This window comes from Phyllostomus discolor, chromosome X, assembly GCF_004126475.2.
Source record: "Phyllostomus discolor isolate MPI-MPIP mPhyDis1 chromosome X, mPhyDis1.pri.v3, whole genome shotgun sequence".
Classification (NCBI taxonomy): domain Eukaryota; kingdom Metazoa; phylum Chordata; class Mammalia; order Chiroptera; family Phyllostomidae; genus Phyllostomus; species Phyllostomus discolor.
In genome coordinates, this window is record NC_050198.1 from 71,502,833 (window position 1) to 71,521,662 (window position 18,830).

The 18,830-nt window shown below is 35.6% G+C and overlaps 1 protein-coding gene across 2 annotated transcripts; it reads left to right on the forward strand.

Moving 5' to 3' along the window:
* Positions 1–1,244: 1,244 nt before the first annotated feature.
* On the forward strand, positions 1,245–9,980 carry MCTS1 (MCTS1 re-initiation and release factor). 2 transcript variants are annotated; one of them, XM_028523150.2, is made up of 6 exons: positions 1,245–1,431; positions 2,601–2,753; positions 3,537–3,634; positions 6,881–7,014; positions 8,689–8,756; positions 9,772–9,980. In XM_028523150.2, exons 1-6 carry the CDS (start codon positions 1,421–1,423, stop codon positions 9,851–9,853), a joined length of 546 nt encoding a protein of 181 aa, XP_028378951.1. In that variant the 5' UTR covers positions 1,245–1,420; the 3' UTR covers positions 9,854–9,980. The 2 variants fall into 2 exon arrangements, with proteins under 2 accessions (XP_028378951.1, XP_035872995.1); XM_036017102.1 differs by lacking the exon at positions 1,245–1,431 and adding an exon at positions 1,538–2,053.
* Positions 9,981–18,830: the final 8,850 nt, after the last annotated feature.

Genomic DNA, 18,830 nt, shown 5'->3' on the forward strand with positions numbered 1-18,830 from the left:
AGGCTCCCAGAGTGATGTGAGAATTGCCAGGGGAGGAAAGCTCTTTGGCAACAAAGTTGATACTGTAGCACTAACCACAGTTTGGGGGCTGGGCATCAGGTTTGCATGCTTATAAACTCAACATTCTGAAGATCTGGGAGTTGATTGATGCTGGGAATGCGAAGTCATGACGAGGTTGTTCAGAAGAGGCGGATGTGTAAACCAGAATGCCAATTTATTAATTTACAAACAATTGTTCACTGGATTTGATTTTAATAGAAAAGTCTGTGGGTAGATCTTCTTGGGAAGCTAAATTACAATCAGAAGATTGTTGATACCATAGAACCAAGGCAAGGGGAGTTAGCTGCACAATTCAAATGCATAGTAGCATTTGTTTTGATTGCTCCCAGGCCCGTCTCTCCAATAGAGACTAGAGTATTTCCTCCATGGAGGGACTCCTGTATTTGTTTTACAGGTCCGGACACATCTACCCCAAGGCCTGGGGGCAGTGCCGGTTTCCGTTGTTTTCATTCTTCTATGCATTGTTTGCTGATAAAAAAGCCTTGGTTCGCTCTCTTTTTTAAAACAACACATGAGTAAAATCTGTTTCCTTAGCTGTTATCTCTTCCATCAGATTAGTCTTCCATTGCTGGACTATAGGTCATTCTATCAGTCAAGGACATTGTCTTTCTTGATTTGTAGTGTAGCTTATTTTATAGGTATTGGGGTGAGGCAGGGGATGGCAACCTAGAGGATAATTCTATGAAGGAACTCATGGCCAGTGAATATGGTTGCCAGAAATACAGGATATCCTAATTAAATTCAGAAAACACATTTTTTCGCTGTGTGTGTAAAATTCAAATGCAACTGGATGTCCTGTATTTTTATTTTTACACTTGGGAAGCCCACTGGTACATTTACATGAGAGTAGGTCAGCCTGATTTTATGCTGGTCCGCAAGCACCAATCCATTCGGTGGTGTCAGGGAACAAAAATGCTTTTGCACTAAAAAATTGTTTCGATGAATAGTAGATTTCAAGGAAACACGAAAGAATGTTGATCCTTTGAGGAATCCGTAATGACGAAACTGCCATAAATAGTACTTTGATTCCTCCGCCCCTCCATTCTTCTTTCCCTGCATCTAGAATGATTACTGTACTTCTTCTTCCTTCTCAAGTCCCGCCCTTTCAGCTACCCGCTCAGGAGAGCAATCAGTTGCCCAAAAAGGGCCAGCAAAAGCGCCGACGTGTTCAGAGGAGCGGAAGTAGTCAAATTTCACTGAGAGTCGTAAAGTGCGGCTGCCTGTCTCCCTTTCCGGAGGACTGCAGCTCCGTTTGTCAGTGCTGGCCTTCCTCGTGTAAGGGGAGCTGCCGGACCCTTGATAATTCGATTTTTTCCCCATTCCAGGCCCTTCCCTATCGTCGCCCCCTTCACCTTGGATCATGTTTAAGAAGTAAGGACATGCTGTGGCCTCCATCCGCTGCTCACAAAGGTGGTGGGGGTGGGGGTGGGGAAGAGGGCGAGAGCAAAGATCCTCTTTCTCTCTCCCCCACCCCTGCCATCCTTACTCCCCAAGGTTTTCTGTAGTACTATACTCTCACTTGCAACTTGCAACACTTCTCTTAGCTTTCCATCCCTAGTCCTCAGTCGGGTTTTGGCTCTACCACCTTTATTTTCTGTATCTGTACCCCTCTTTCTCTTTTGCCCGCCCCTGCCCCCACAATCCTATCTCTATTTCTAGGGTTCTACCAATCACATCCTTGCACTGTGATTTAGGCGTATATCCTCTTTACCTAAGAGGAGAAGCCTGCACTCACTGCCATATGTTTATTAGTTATGAACTGAATAAGGGAAGGCTTGACTTCCTGGGTCATGGGAGTGAAGGAGTCTGGGTGACAGGAAGCAAGCGGGCTGTCATGCCTATTGCCTAGCTACCAGGTTAAAAGAGCGTGATTGTCCCATAGACTGGCTATTCAGTGTAAAGAAGACAAAAATTCCTTGGGAACCTACCTAGTTGGTTTCCCTTCCAGATTTGGTAGACGTAAAAAGCAAAGGGGAAACATGGGCAAAGGAAGGTGGGTTTTGTTCACGACATTTTCAGCAAAAATGAATAGGGATTTTAGAAATCATCACCATCACTTAAAAAACATCTCAGTACATTACATAGCCTAGCACGGACTGATTTTCTGTGTTGTATTTGGATTTGTCTTCTGTATCTCAGAGCTTAAGAACTCTTTTGTTTTGACTTGCTTTTGTTTTCCACACAGGTTTTGTTATAGGAACAAATCTCTTTCTTCCTGTTCTTCCTGGGTAGGGACGAATAAGATTTTCCAGAAAAGGCATTTGTGTAGCTGATTACAGATTATAATGTGAAATATGCCTCATATCCTCCCTCCCAGCTAATTGTGTATGTATGACACTTTATTTAATATTGTAGTAAGACATTGGTTTTGCAAGACAGAATAAAAGGTAAATGGTATTTTTAGAAACAATTGATTTCATTATTATTTTAGACATCTGAATTCTTGCTTGGGAATAGATGACTAGTGACAGCATTACCTTTAGCTGTTCTGATATGTCTACTCAGAAATGCCTTTTTTTCTTGCAAAAATCATTTGGCAGATTTGATGAAAAAGAAAATGTATCCAACTGCATCCAGTTGAAAACCTCAGTCATAAAGGGTATTAAGAACCAACTGATAGAGCAATTTCCAGGTATTGAACCATGGCTTAATCAAATCATGCCTAAGAAAGATCCTGTCAAAATAGTGCGATGGTAAGTCTTTATTTTTCTCTATGTAAAGCTCAGAGTAAGTAGCTGAGTATCATATCATTAGACTGCACTCAAAATAAATGGAATTCTTTTCACATTAACTGTTGATAGATTATGGAAGTAGATAAATAGAATATGTAAAACTAAGCAATATTTCTATTTTCAAATGTTTTCCTGTTTCTTAAAAATAGCTTTATATACTGATTTCTTTATCAGACTTAAATGCTTTTATTTAGAATTAATTTGTTTCCATTGTACTTTAGAGGTTTCTTCTATTGAATTATCTAGCAATGAAATGAAAATAATAACATAAAGTAAAATTGATTGTAGCAGCTCAGATTTTTTTTCTTTTTTCTTTTCTCTACTTGACTAGTATGATAGGTAAAACAGTTTAAACAGGTTTTTTTTTGGAGGGGGGCCTGGATCTTTATTGATTTTTTAAAATTATTTATTTATTTATTTATTTATTTTGAGAAAGGGGGAGGGACAAAGAGAGGGAGAAAAACATCAATGTGTGGTTGCATGTCTGGTGTGCCCCCCACCGGAGACCTAGCCTGCAACCCAGGTATGTTCCCTGACTGGGAATCAAACTGGGGACCCTTTGGTTTGCAGGCCGGCACTCAGTCCACTGAGCTGTACCAGCCAGGGCTTTATTGAAATTTTTTAAAAGCTTACTGTATCTCTGTATATGCATGTTTCATATTATACATTATTTAAAGGTTATTTGGCATATTCATTTTTGAAAGAAAATATCTAACTTGGTACTTTGTGACATTTGTCTTGCAGCCATGAACATATAGAGATCCTTACAGTAAATGGAGAGTTACTATTTTTTAGACAAAGAGAAGGGCCTTTTTATCCAACCCTAAGATTACTTCACAAATGTAAGTCTTGTTAGAAAACAATGTATTTAAGGATATGGAAAGACAAAAGGAGCTGAAAATGACATCTGGTCATTAACTTCTTTATTAGTACTAGGTAATATGGAATATAAAAAATGAATTCCCATATGGTGGTAAATCTGAAAAATGCAGTTTCTCATGCATTCCTGAAAGCCCAAGCAAAAACATTCATTCATTCATTCAACAAATATTGAACTTAATATGTGCTAGGCACTGAGCTAGGTACTGAGAATATGATGGAAAGCAAAGACAGACATGGTCCCTGTCCCTGTGAAACTAACACTCTAGTTGGAAGAGTAGACAACAATTAGGTAATTGCACAAGTATATATTCACACATTGTGACAGGTGTTGTGAGCAATTCTTTTAAATTTATATCTAGATTTGCCTTCCAGAGATAATTCTATGTAAGGGTGTTGGAGTCAGTTATTGTTAGTTGAGTATCAGGTGTTATGAAACAAAATAATGTTTATTATGTACCCACTTTTACATATTGTTAGATCGAGTACATTACAAAAGAAAATCCAAAGGAAGATAAAAATCCCTGTGTCCAAGAAGGCAGAACTGTGAAGTAGAACTTCTGCTTCTCAAACCAGTATGTTTATCTGGCCTTCTAGCCAAGACTCAGAATGGCAGGGAGTGACTGGAGGGTTCTGTAGGTGGTATTGGTGACTTAACGAGTTTTATTTTTGGTAATAGTAGATAAATTTTTAATTATTTGTTGAAGCAGAGATCTGGAGCAGTAAAGCTGTTAGGCAAGTCTTGAAAGATGTGAAGCACGTTAATATTTCTAAAGGAATATTTATAATTATTTGATTAAGTATTCATTTCATGAAGTTAAAAGACTATGATATGGACAGAAACTGAGTCCTGGTGCAAATAAAAATATTTTGGTGACATTAAGACATCTTAGTGACATTAATTCTTACTCAACTAAAAGAACAGAGACAAAATAATCATATTGTATGAATCTACATTGGATCCTGGTTTGAAAAACAAAATTCTAACTCTCCCCCCACCAAAAAAAAAGATATAAATGACTTTCTTGGAACTATTGAGGGAAATTTGCATATGGTTTGGTTATAGTATGATATAGAAATGTTGTTAAATTTGTAGGCATGATAATAGTGTTGTGGTTATGTAGGAGAATGAGTTTATTCTTAGGTGGTATGTGCTCCTTATGGTGAAGCATTATGTCTGAAATTTAAAGTAGTACAGGAAAAATATGTGTGTTTAAATAGAAAGAGATAAAGCAAATATAACAAAGTGTTAATGAACGATGGTTGAAACTGAGTGCATAGTGTCCAAGGTGTTCATTGAACTATTCTTCCCAGTTTTTCCATATGTTAACTATTATCTTAATAAGTTGGAAGAAAAAGATGTTCCTATTTAGTAGTAGTTTTCTGGGAACCAACCTTTTAGAACATCTTAAAGTTATTCTTGTACAAGAAGCAGGATAATATGGTGGTTAAAAGCATGAACTTGGAGTTAGGCAGACCCGGGTTCAATTCCCAGTCCATGTCATTTTTGTTAGATCATTTAATCCATTTAAGCCTTTTTTCTTTATCTTTTAAAATGGACATAGTTGTATATTAAGTCTCCCAGAGTTGTGAGGATTGAATGAGGTAGTCATGTACTGTACCTAACACAATGCCTGCAACACAGTAAGTGCTCACTAGATGATAGCCATTATAATAATGTAGTAGCTGTTTAAACAATGTCCACTAGTACCACTGTTGTCATCATCATTATTATTAAAGGGCAGCTATTAATGAGGATGGAGATCAAGAAAACAAATTATGGCTTATGAATAGTAAGTGTATTCATTCAGATTCCTTTTTAACAGTAAGTTGTTTAAATTAATTTGGATCGTGTTTAAATTAATTTGGAGCCTTGATAGGGAAAAATACTTATTTGTTATCTGGTGAGTTGGAGGGCTAATGGTAAAACATTAAAGTGAATAAATTTTACCAATTATTGTTGGCATTATTCCTGGAGAGCCCTGAGAGGCCTAAGCAGTTTTTTCCCAGAGACATTGTTTTAAATCCTCCTGGGATCCTTTAATTGTTAGGTTATTAATTATTTGCAGACAAACATATGACAAAAATATCTTTTAAGATTACAAAAGGAATATGTGTTTATTCTAGGGATTTGGAAAATATAGAAATAAAATCACCTGTATTCCCATGATCTATTGTTAACCATTGTAAATATATCAGTATACTTCCATGCAATTATTTCCTGTGCCGTATATGTCTGTGTGTGTAAATGTATCTATTTTTGCTTTTTCAATTGGGCTCTCTATAGTTTTTAAAAAATTATTAGATATGTTTTAGAGCAGTTTTAGGTTTACAGAAAAACTGAGCAAAAAGTAAAGAGTTTCCATATACTCACCCTTCTCTTGTTACTAATATCTTGCATTGATGTGATATATTTATTACAACTGATGAACCAATATTGATACATTATTAATAACAAAGTCCATAGTTTACATTAGGGTTCATTTTTTGTGTTGTACATTCTGTGGGTTTTGCCAAATGCATAATGTTCACTGTTAAACTATCATGCAGAATAGTTTCACTTCCCTAAACATCCTCTATGCTTCACCTATTTATCTCCCTCCCCCTGACAGACCCATAGAAACCAGTGATATTTTTGGTTGATTTTTATTGTTTTTTTTAACATTATATTATGAACATTTCCCACGGTAATTATGTATTCTTCAAAAACATGGCTCTAGTATGTAGATGTTGTAGATACACCTTAAGTAATTTCTCTTTATTGTTAGACATTTAAGTTGATTCCACTTTTTTCTATTATAAATATTAGTGCTGCATTGAATATCTCTACCTAAATATATTATGTCTTTCATTTTTTTTCCTTAGGATAAAGTCTTAAGAGTAGAATTACTGAGTCAGAGAGTTTGAAACTTTTCAAGGCTGTTGATACATGTTGCCAAGTTGTCCTAAAGAAAGGTTGTATTGACTTATAAGCCTTCTTGCAGTATATGGGAATGGCAGTTTTCCTACACTATTGCTAGCACTGGAAAGAACTTTTCTTTAAAATATTTACTAATTTGATAAGTAAAGGATGGTATTTGAGGGTTTTTTTTTTCTTTTCATTTGTCAGAGTACTGTAATTTTGGAAAATATTTGTTCTTGTTCTTTGCCTTTTGTTCTGGTGAATCATTAGTCTTATTAATTTATGTGATGTATTTCTTTTCTTCTAGATCCTTTTATCCTGCCACACCAGCAGGTTGATAAAGGAGCCATCAAATTTGTACTCAGTGGAGCAAATATCATGTGTCCAGGCTTAACTTCTCCTGGAGCTAAACTTTACCCTGCTGCAGCAGATACGATTGTTGTATCCTCAGGCTATAACATTGAAAAAAAAAAGTGTATTCATGTTATTAGTGAAAGATCTACCATCCAAAGGAACATTAGATGTGCTTTTTTGGAGGTTACTGTTACTATTATCTCATGCTTTTCTGGTTATATTTGAAGATGTGGGAAGTAACATCATTTCTTGAGACTAAATTGTGATTTATCTTAGAGGTTAAATGAGAACAAGTAATCAAAGAGTCCTAGCTGCATTTCAGCTCAGTTAGGACCTAATGTTATCAGATTCAGGATACAGTGTAAAACTCTTGGTTATTAATGGGGAGGATATAACTGATATGATTGGATAACTTCTTTGGACATCAGTTTGCTACATTTATGTGTGACTTACCCAGATACATTGGAGTAAAAGCACTCAAAAGGGAAAAGAACTTGGGTACCAGGTAGAGAGTTAGAAGTGAGTAGTGGGAAATATTGGCAATTCTCAATTTTTATTATAAAGTTCATTTTAAGTTGGTTGTTTGGGCCTCAGAACATGATTTCTCAAAGAGAAATGTTAAAGTCCCACATAGTCCTTAAGGATCTATTCAACTCATGATATAGCTGAACAATTCTGCATTATTTCCATTTCTATGGTGCTGTTTCACCTATACTCTAGATTAAGTAGGTTTTTGCCAACCAGTCTGGACAGGAGACCATCTTCTTTGTCATAAAGTGCCCATTTCCCTAAAGGTGAGAAGAAAACCCCATACTTGGTAGGAATGGGGAAATCACTGTGGAGTGGAAGGCCATTGGAATGAGCTCAAGAATGTGTCCTGTGCGCAAAAGGAGGCTGTCCTCTGTTGTGGCAGTTGTATCTAAGGGGTAGTATAAGCTGTATGTTTATATTTTAGGAACATTTTGTATTCATATAAATACTGGTGATGTATGAGGTACTCAAATTCATCTGTGGAATATTGAATGAATGAATTGAAAATCAGTGGAGAAAGTATTCTGTAAAAATAGGTTACCTTTTAAGGTTTATGAATTTTTTAAGTGTTGTAAGATTTTAGTTCTGAAGTTCCTTTAAATGTAAAATTTTCCTAGTACCTAGCCTTTACTTTTAAAATAATTTTTATTTTGAAATCACTATAGACTTTTAGAAAGTTGTAAAGCTAGTACAGACAGTTACTCTGTATCCTTGAACCTTTACTTTTAAAAATATGCACTGCAGTTTGTAACATTCTAGATGTGTCAAATGATAACCAAGAATGTTCTGAATGTTCTAGACAGGTTGACATTAACATTGGGCTCTTAAAGAGAGATGAGAAATATAATTATTGTTTTACTGTGTCTTTTACATAAGACTACCATTGAGTTATTAAGATACTAGAAAAATGGATATTTATTTCACAGTTTTTAATATGTGCAAGAAATTTCATCTCCTTTTTGTATGGCTTATTCTGGTTTTGTCGCCATTGGGTTATAGAATTAACATTTGACTTAAAAACCAAGAATGATTGTTAGATTCATTCAGTTAGCATTTATTGAGTATTCACAGGATGCCCATATACTCTGCTAGGTCCCTGCCCTCAAGGAGTTGATGGTGTAGGCGAGGATATCAGATGGGTTCAAAATGGCTTAACTAGTAATGTGATCATTATTTGACACTCCTTCTCCAAGGCATTTTGATAAATAGTTCTTAACTGTGTGTTTTAAGGCCATCATGGCAGAAGGAAAACAGCATGCTCTATGTGTTGGAGTCATGAAGATGTCTGCAGAAGATATGTAAGTCTCACGTTAGCCCCCTTAGCTTTTGAGATGTGAGTGACCTATGCAGGAAGCATCAGAATTACAGGTGAAATTTGCTCACATTCATACCACATCTTACACATATGTAAGCCCAGAAGCCTCATTTTTCATTTTTTCTAGCACTTAGGGAGCCAGTGAAACATATTGAGTGCATTCTTTCTTAAACACTCTGAAAAGAACCTGTGTGCCGATACAGCTGTTTTATATGCATGGGACATTTTAGGAATTTTTAATTTAGTGTGATTTAAATTAAGTGGAGGGAAAGATGTTTTGCTACTAATTTTTATTTGTTATTATTTTTAAAGAGTTTATTTATTTATTTTTAAAAAGAGGGGAATGGAGGGAGAAAGAGAAACATCCATCTGTGATCAATGTGTGAGAGGAACATTGATGGGTTGCCTCTCACATTCCCAACTGCGGACCTGGCCTTCAACCCAGGCATGTGTCCTGGCCAGAAATGGAACTGGCAACCTTTCTTTTTGCAGGCCAGCACTCAATCCTCCAAGCCACAACAGCCAGGGCATTTGCTACTAATTTTTAAAACAGTGACATAGTTTGGCACTACAAAGCATTTTTCTTATATTTTGACCTGGTGATATAGAATATTAAGGGACTATTAAAGATACATTATCATAATGTAGTCAATATATTAAAAAATTTTGCAACTCATTTGAAGACCACATTATTCCTGTTAATTTTGTTTGAGGCTTAGTTGTAACACTTTGATGTTCTCCTATGTCACCTATAATAATATGGTGACATATTATTACTCTGTTTCTATAGACCCACTAGTTAGATCACTAGAGTCACTTTGATATGAACTTCCCCAGAGTAATGTAGTTTAATGTAGACAGTAATGAGTATAATATAAATAAATTCCCTACATGTAGCTCAATAACTAAAAAACAGCTATGCACGTTGAATTATATGTACCATGAATAAGCCTATAAAAATGTGTAACAATATATTTATGTGTTTTTTCCTTCTATAGTGAGAAGGTCAACAAAGGAATTGGCATTGAAAATATCCATTATTTAAATGATGGGCTGTGGCATATGAAGACATATAAATGAGTATCAGAAGGAATGCACTTTGACTAATATGGATATTGTGCTGTATCGGTGTTTGTGTCTGTGTATCACATCATGAAGACAGTGCCTCTTTGATTATGCTGAATAAATTCAACAGATGCTAAAATTCTTTTCACTTCAAAAATTATTTTAGTTTTTCTTAAACTCAAATTATTTTAGTTTGTTTTAAACTCAAGTTCAAATTGGGTAACAAACTCGGACATTAAAAGGTATCTGGTAAGTAACCAAATTCAAGACAGCTTCATGTCCTTTTTTAGACTGATAAAGGAACTTGCCAGTATATGGCTGGCCCCTCCAGAGATTCTGACAACTTCTTGAGAATTTTGAATTTTGTCCCATTACCCCAGGGCACCTGGAAGTGCCCCTTCTGTTTCCTGTGTGTTGTTTGTTGTTTTTTAATTTTTCATTATGGAAAATTCCAAACATACAAAAGTATGGGGAGAATAGTATAATGTGCCTTTTCTGTATCCATCACCTAGGTTCAGTTCATGGCCAGTCTTATTTCATCTATATCTCACTTATTCCTTCACACTCTGCTCCTTAATTATTTTGAATCAAATCTCAGATATATAATTTTATCCATAATTACTTTAATATGTATCTTTAAAAGAGAAGTGGTTTTCTTTTTATAAAAAAAATAACCAAAATATCATTATCACATCTAAAAATTAATTTTTTAAAATATGAGCAAATATCTGGACTGTGTCCAAATATGTGACAAATGTACTTGTCTCTTTTTTAACTGTTGGTTTGCTTGAAATAGGTACCAAAATCCATTTATTGCATTTGATTGTTATTTAAATCTCTCTTTTTTTAAAAAAAGATTTTATTTATTTATTTTTAGAGAGAGGGGAAGGAGAAAGAGGGAGAGAAATATCAGTATGTGGTTGCCTCTTGTATACCCCATGCTGGGGAATTGGCTTGCAACCCAGGCATGTGCCCTGACTGGGAATTGAACCTTTGACCCTTTGGTTCATAATCTAGTGCTCAGTCAACTGAGTGACACCAGCCAGGGCTAAAGCTCTTTTAATTAGTAAGTTCCCCCTCCGTCTCTTCCTCTTTAAGATATTTAGTTGTTTTGTCTTACAGAATTTCCTCTGACATTCTGGATTTTGTCAATTATATCACTGTAAAGTAATTTAACTTGTTTTTATGCCTCCTGTCTAGTCTATAAACAGATAAGCTTAATCAGATTCAGGTTCCATTCATTTAGTGCTCTCTCAACACTATATAGATGCCCTGAACTTCCAGATTTGGGTTCCCACTGTATTCTTCAAAGAATATGTATCTCCTATCATAAGTGGCATAGAAAGACCACAGACCTACCTCAGTAATATCAGTAAGCAGTTTTGGGAGTTATATGAGCAGTTATGAACTTATACAGTGATAATAGACTTTTTTCCTAATAATCTTGCTGTCATTCTAGTGTCTCAGACATCTTTACTTGGATGTTTATGAATATGTGACATGTGGTTTTATTTTTCAGATGGATACAGACATTTACAAGATTGTGGTGACCTGTGTTACAGTTAGAAGTTGGTGAAAGCCCTTATTTTATGAAATGTTAAAGGGATTTATCTAAGAAAAAGAAGATAAAAAACATGTATAGTAAAATGACAGCAAACTCACAATTATTAACAATCACACCTAAAACAAAACCAAAAACAAACTAAGCAAACAACTAGAACAGGAACAGAACCACAGAAATAGAGAACACATGGAGGGTTAGCACCAGGGGAGTGGGAGGAGGAGAGAGAGGAAAAGGAACGGAGAATAAGTAGCATAGATGGTAGGTAGAAAATAGACAGGGGGAGGGCAAGAATAGTATGGGAAATGTAGAAGCTAAAGGTCTTACAACCCATGGACATGAACTAAAGTAGGGGGGAATGTGGGTGGGAGAGGGTGTGCAGGGTGGAGGGGAATGAAGGGGGGTAAATGGGACAACTGTAAAAGCATAATCAAAATATATTTAAAAAGAAGTTGGTGAGAAAGGTGAGAGACAGTAAAAAGAGAGAGGGCATTTAGCTGGCTGTTGTAGCTGGGCTGCCCAAAATGTAACACAGGTGAAGGTCATAGTTCCAGGGTCTGGCTCTCAGAGCGAGAAATGATTTCCCACTAATGAAATTTGTAAGACTTGAAGAGTCTCATGTTAGAATGTAGATGTATTAATTTATAGTGATAAGTCTGCTGAGGGGAAACAATTCGTATACTAGAAATTTCTTGGTGAACATGGCAAAAAGCAAAGGAAGGTTGATAATTTGGGGAAATAATTTCATCTGGGCTGGGGCAACGTTTGGAGAGAGGTTTTCTTGCTTCATCATCAATTAGAATTTTTGTCTGCCATACTCGGTTTCATAGCCTGGAGAGGAACCCTAATATTTTTACCTCCTCTATTTTTAAGTTCTCTGTTGAATATGTTCCCTTGTTATGAAAGTTACATTTTATAGCCTTCCCTATTATATTTTATTATGCCTGGTGGATACAAGTATAAATACTGTTACTACTAATACATTTATAAACCATCTCTCAGGATAGGTTTCTTCAACAGATAATCTCATTTTATGCTGATTTACCAGTGTGAAATTCAGAGATCTCCCCATTTGGGGGAGGAGGGACTGTATTTGAGGCCTATAGCTCCTTGTATTCTTAAAAGGAGAAGATCTGAGTCATTAGTGTCAAGACTAAATTTGAAACTTTGTTTTTGGTGCTAAGATAATTTTAATTGACCCAAATTGCCTATGGAGTGTTAGTAATAAAAAACAAAGCATACACATATATTAGAGAAATTAAAATATTTTATGGCCTTGGTTTCTGAAATAATTTATCCTTATTTCTAACTACTGTTACAGTGGGTATAGGGAATACTTTTTAAATATTCAACATCAACATCTGTGCTTGTTTTTTTCTATTGTGCTGAGGGACATTGCATTGCCTTGGTGATGTGGACTAAATATGTATTGTTTCTTGCTTCCCCTGGGCCTGAGGCCTCAGGTCACGCGTGTTAATCAGGTTAAATTAGGGAGCCTTATCAGTTTCTAAACTTTAGGTGATGCAGGGAACCCAATTCAAATAGGTTAAACTAACAGATATGTAAGCCTCTTCAGGCACTCTTCTTAAAGGAAATCTACTTTACCCACATTCCTGAGAGTAGGAATATAGGGAGACCCTGTTTTCATTCAGACAATGTGTCTTCAGTTCATTTTTAGTCTTAAAATTAATTTTATGTCAAGTCAACCTACAGTCTAGCCATTTCTTTATATCTGACACACTTTTACTTAGACAAGGTCAGTTCAGCTCAGTGGACATTGAATGTGTCCTAGGTTTTAGGTGATGTGGCACAAAGTGGCCCTTTCCCTTAAGGAGTTTCCAAGTCTACTGAGTAAATTTACATGTTAAAAAATCTGGGTAGTGGTGGTAGCCCAATACCAATATCAATTTATAAAGCCAGTAGGAAGTTACTAATACTTTTCTAATTTTAGTTATCAAAATCTGCAAGTTACACATGAACCAAATATAAAAATGCTCCTTCAATTGTATTCAATGTGATAAGGTTAAAACAACTCCAGATGCCTTGGAGTTTCAACAATTCAGAATTCCAACTCAGATAGTTGTCCCATTGTGTATTAATATAAAGGACTGATCAACAGTTTTCTAAGCAGACTATCTATTATAGTGGTTTGGTGGTATTCTGTTCAGCAGCTGTGTTTTTCCTTTCTTAATATTCTGGACCCAAAACAGGCAGCTGGATTTATCCCAGGAGTAGTCATAAACATTTCAGTTTGAGGTATCTGATAGACCCCAAAATAGAAGGTCATATAGCATTTGTCAGATAATAATATCCACCCAAGTTCCCTCTCTATGTATACATTAGCTACTGAGGATACAGTATTTCTAAGCACAGTACTTCAGAAGATTATAAGAATGCCAAATAACTAAATTTGCAGAGGTGTTTAATTATAATAGTTTACTTTTTCATTTTGAGACTATTAATGGGACTATAAATGAATGTGTACCCAAAGTGTAAATGTGTTAACTTGGTTTATCTAAGTTCCTTAATGCTGAGACTATATCTCTCAAGGCTCTTCAGGAAACTCAAAATGTTCCAATTTCTAAAGGATTATCCACTAAAACTGACTTATAATGAAAGGAAAAAAATGAATATATATGCATTCTATGTCAATATAACCATCACTTCTGAAGTCTCAAGCATTCAGAAAGTTATTCAAGTTATTCAATACTTGTAAGAATTGGGCCATTGCAATATATATTTTAAAGCCCTTCAGAACACTTATGTTTAGTGTTATTAACTGTAAGGCAATAAAAATTAGACTAAATATAATTCTATTCTCAAAATCCGAGTCTCAGCGATAGTTCCTAATGAAATCATGCCTGTCAACATGGAGACTGACACATGTAAATGTATATTTTGTATTATATGTTTTTATACTTGGTATACTTTATCATACTTTTCATAGCAGGTAAAAGAGTAGCTATAGTGAACTATAATACTGATTTGTTTGCTATTGTATTTAAACAAATTAAGTACTTGTAAAGGACTATAATGCCATCAGAACAGGAGTGAATGAACAAGATTGAGAACCACTTTTTAAATCTGTTGAGACTACTAGGCAGGCTGGTTGCTTGGTTGAAGAGGCTGGCCCTCTTGGGAATATAATTTATGTATGGAAAGAGATATGGGACATGACTTACTGGGATTTTCTCCTAATATCACATTCATTAGAACAGGTCATGGGGAAGAAAAATTGATAAAAACATATAAACTAATTAGTACTATTAAATTAGTTTAATTTAAATTAGTGAAAAATTAAAGAACGCCACGTTCTATTCTTAAACACCTTGAGAAATAAAACATCAATTAGTGAAATAATTTCTACTGATAACTAATTGTTATGGAGAATGACATGCCTCTCACTATTGTGCAATGTTAACTAAGTACTTATCTGATACACTTAAGAAATCACATTTTAAAAGTCAAACAAATAATGATTTCCACATCATAATTTTATTGCTTTTCTTGTTCCATTCCCCAATTTTAAAATCCTTTAATTTCAGCACATGTGTGAATATACTCGTAGTGGACTTCTAAGGCATAGTCATTTATCCCACTCCTTTCAAGCTCATTGTAAGTATTCTCATAACTCTACCATACCCATAAATTTAAAACATACAAAGATTTACTGTTCATTCCTTCTAATTTTATTTTATCATAAGACTTGATTACCAATGATAGCTATTAACTTTCTTCTATGTTGATATAAGCAATATTTTCTGATTTTCACAATCATAACTGGAAAAGATTGGATTTTAAACAATAAATCACTGGTTTTAATTAAGCACTTGCTCGGAGAGAGTGCCACTTCTGCAAACATATGCCTAAAAAACATCAAATTTCCTTGGGAAAACTATTGGGGAGACTTTTGAGGTCAGACAATCTATTTTTATTCTTACCAACTTGTTTCAAAATGGGATATTTTCTGTCTTTGTCCCTAAATGCTGGGGTTGTCTTTCTAAGCCAATGCATGATGAAGCCCTGAGGCTTGAAGACTCAAACCGGTAAGATGATTTCATGATAAAACTGCATGTTAGAGTAACACTGTCTGTTAAAAGTCCTTGAATGGGCTTAAATTTGAGACAACTTTTAAAAGTGCATACACTTTCTTCTAGTTTTGCTTCCCTGTCAGTGGGGCTTAAAATTTTTATTTCTGCATATTGACATTTTAACAAAATTTTCAGAAAGATTTCATGTATACTTGTTACTGTGGATACTGTTTTCATCAGTTCTAATGCTACCACACTGAAAATTCAGTTTTAATGACAAAATCCACTGTTTACTTACACATGGAGACTAGACTGGGCAAGGTAAGAAGGATGGGGGAAGTCCTTTTTGCCCTGTATGCTCTGGACAGATTTTTTAGAGTTGACTTATCCAAAATGAGGAAAAAGTATGCTTTTGTGTGACTAAGACTGTTCTAAAGTTTGCTTGTGTAAGCATTTTACATTTAAGAAAGTTCAACCTGAAAAGTATTTGAATATAGAGGTAGAAAGAGCTTCATTTAGTGGGATTACAGCAATCTCTAACCCATCAAATTAATATCTCTTCAATAGCTTTCAAAAAACACATGACCAGAAAATACTTTTTTTTTACTGCAATGCTTTGTTCTGTTTCAAAAATAGTAGGGGCTTGTTCTCGCTTCAGCAGCGCATATAATAATAAAAATAGTAGGGGCTAAAATGTAATAAAAACTTGGACAGCTATCCTGTACTTATGCTGTGTTTTACAAGCTAAAATGTTTGTTTTGTAAAATGTTTTAAAAGGAGTCCACAAAGTGACTTCACTTCTTCCAAATGCAGAGGTCTGAGAAAAGGCACTTGGCCTCATTAGCTTCTGGGCGTTGTCAATCCCAATGCTCTCTCAGAACTAAATGCCCAGGTACATTCACTTGGGATGCAGGAGTCTCACTTTAACCAGTAATTTTTGCCAATATAAAGAGAAACATCTTGATTAAAGTGTGAGGGGCCAGAAACCATACCGATATGGGCAATTTTGGCTCCTATGATTTCTAATTTGTTGTGAAAAGGGAACGTGTTCTAAAAGCAACTTCTGAACTTTTCCTTAAAAAGGTTTGCTTTATTAAAAAAAGATGTTTGAGGAAGAGCTATTTTATTACATGGCACAGATTAAATGTTCAGATGTTATCTGAAACTATTAATTAAGGCATTCCCTTGTGAATTTGAATATTCAATACCAGCTGTTATTCACATCAATATTTTAATATTTTACCATCAAGATATTTAATGAAAAGGATCGGCACATATTTAACTGTTTAAAGTAGTTAAACTTGTAAGAGGGAAAGGGAAATAACATTCCCTGAGTACCTACAATATGCAGAAGTTCTACTTCCATATCTTGCTTAATTTTTATGATGAGTCCGTGAGGTAGATTTTAATTCTCATTTTACAAATGAAGAAACTAAGGCACCAGGAAGATTATACAACTTTTCTGAAGATGCCCATTAATAAGTGGCAAAATTGGGATTTGAACTTAGTCCTGCCTGACTGCAAAGCCTGTTTTGCAGACAATCTCCCCTCATTTTTCATAAAAATGTTAACCTCGGCCCACAGTAGCATTACCATCTTTGTTTATGGGTTAGTGGAGAGAAATAAAGTTGCCAAGCCTCTGGTCCACAGTGGGAAATATGGGTGGGATGTGATTGCATAAGAGTGGGCTGTTGCTTGCACAATGTCTGTCATTCTGAGATTGTTTTTGTTTCCCTCTTTAGCAGGGTATAAGTTTTGAAACTGGACCTGAGATCTGAACCTTTTCTGTTATTAGTCACCTTCAAGCCAGGTGATTTTTGACTTTTTAAAGGTTACTCATTCAGAAGCCATGGCTGGATCATTTTAGAAAAGGATACAGGGGAAGGGTTAGTTAAGAACTGGAGAGATGACAGTGTTGAATGTGATGTGCAAAGGCAAGACTAGCAGCTGCTTTGTGACTACAAATATATCCAAAAGACAGATGGAGAGAAGGATTAGTGAGTATTAAAATCAATGACAGGAGCAGTTTGGTTCAGTTTAATCTAAGAAAAAAGCTAAGGGGTCTAATGTGTAATTTGCTTTCCATCCAATTATTTAACTTGGTTTGTTTTTAGAGAGGGGATGAGAGGGAGAAAAAGGGAGAGAACCGTCTGTGATTGCCTCACGCGCGCCCCCTACTGGGAGACCTGGCCCACAGCCCAGGGATGTGTCCTACACTGGGAATTGAACCAGCAACTCTTTCGTTTGCAGGCCAGCGCTCAGTCCACTGAGTCACACCAGCCAGGGCCCAATGATTTAATTTTGATAACGAAGATCCAGTGATTGAACTCATGCAAGGAGATGGCCTGTGGCCTATTAAAAGTCAGGTTGCAATTTCAATAGCATTCAATACAACCAGAAAAATAAATGGGACTTTTAGAAGAAATGAAGTTTTCTCCCATTCATAAGTCCTATGAGGGTGGAGTAGGGTCCTCACACTTATGGAATTGTTTCGACCTTTTGCTGTAACTGTAAAATACATACTGAATTTCAAAGAGTGAATTAAAAAAGAATAAACTATATTCTGTTGACTACATGTTGAGACAACAATAATTTGGATATGCTGTGTTAAATAAAAGATAATTCTATAAGTAATTTCACCTCTGTCTTTTTACTTTGTTAATGTGGCTACTAATGCAGCTTCAAAACTACACAGGGCTCACATTATACAGTGTCTGGAAGAAGTGATGCCTGCTTGAGTGTGGTTAGTAGGGTAATATAGGTGTAACAATTTATAGTTTTAATTTGCACATTTCACCTAAAATGCCATATGGTGTGCTTAAGTGTGATATTATTGTTACAGAATTATGTGCTTATGATTTTGTAGTAGAAGGTTTTGTTATAAAAAAGGGGCTTATTTGTGCCAGACCCTGTACTTCTATTGGATTGCACTGGAATGGAGAATGGGCAGTATTCCCTGAAGCTTCCTTTTAAAATACTTTTTATTAACGATTTTATTTATTTTTAGACAGAGGGGAAGGGAGGGAGGAAGAGAGGGAGGGAAACATCAATGTGTGGTTGCCTCTCACTTGCCCCCTCACCAGTGACCTAACCTGCTGGCAACCCAGGTATGTGCCCTGACTAGGAATGGAACCCTTGATCCTTTGATTCACAGGCCAGTGTTCAATCCACTGAGCCACACCAACCAGGCTGAAGTCTTTTTTTTTAGAGGCAAATACTTTAGAGTGGTAAAAATGGAAAACATTCTCAATACCAGTACTGTCTACCATCAAGCTAGGAGAAGTTTTTCCTTTTTCCCCTCTGATGGTATGAGGTTGGGGTTTTGAAAATTAGAGTGTCCCCATTCAATATGTTGAGTTGCATCACTAGATCAAAGTATTTAATTTTTTTTCAAATGCAA

Excerpts from the sequence above, each read along its gene's own strand:
- MCTS1 (XM_036017102.1), top strand. Across the intron at positions 3,635-6,880 it reads CCTAAGATTACTTCACAAAT|ATCCTTTTATCCTGCCACAC; the intron begins GTAAGTCTTGTT and ends CTTTTCTTCTAG. Across the intron at positions 7,015-8,688 it reads CTGCAGCAGATACGATTGTT|GCCATCATGGCAGAAGGAAA; the intron begins GTATCCTCAGGC and ends GTGTGTTTTAAG.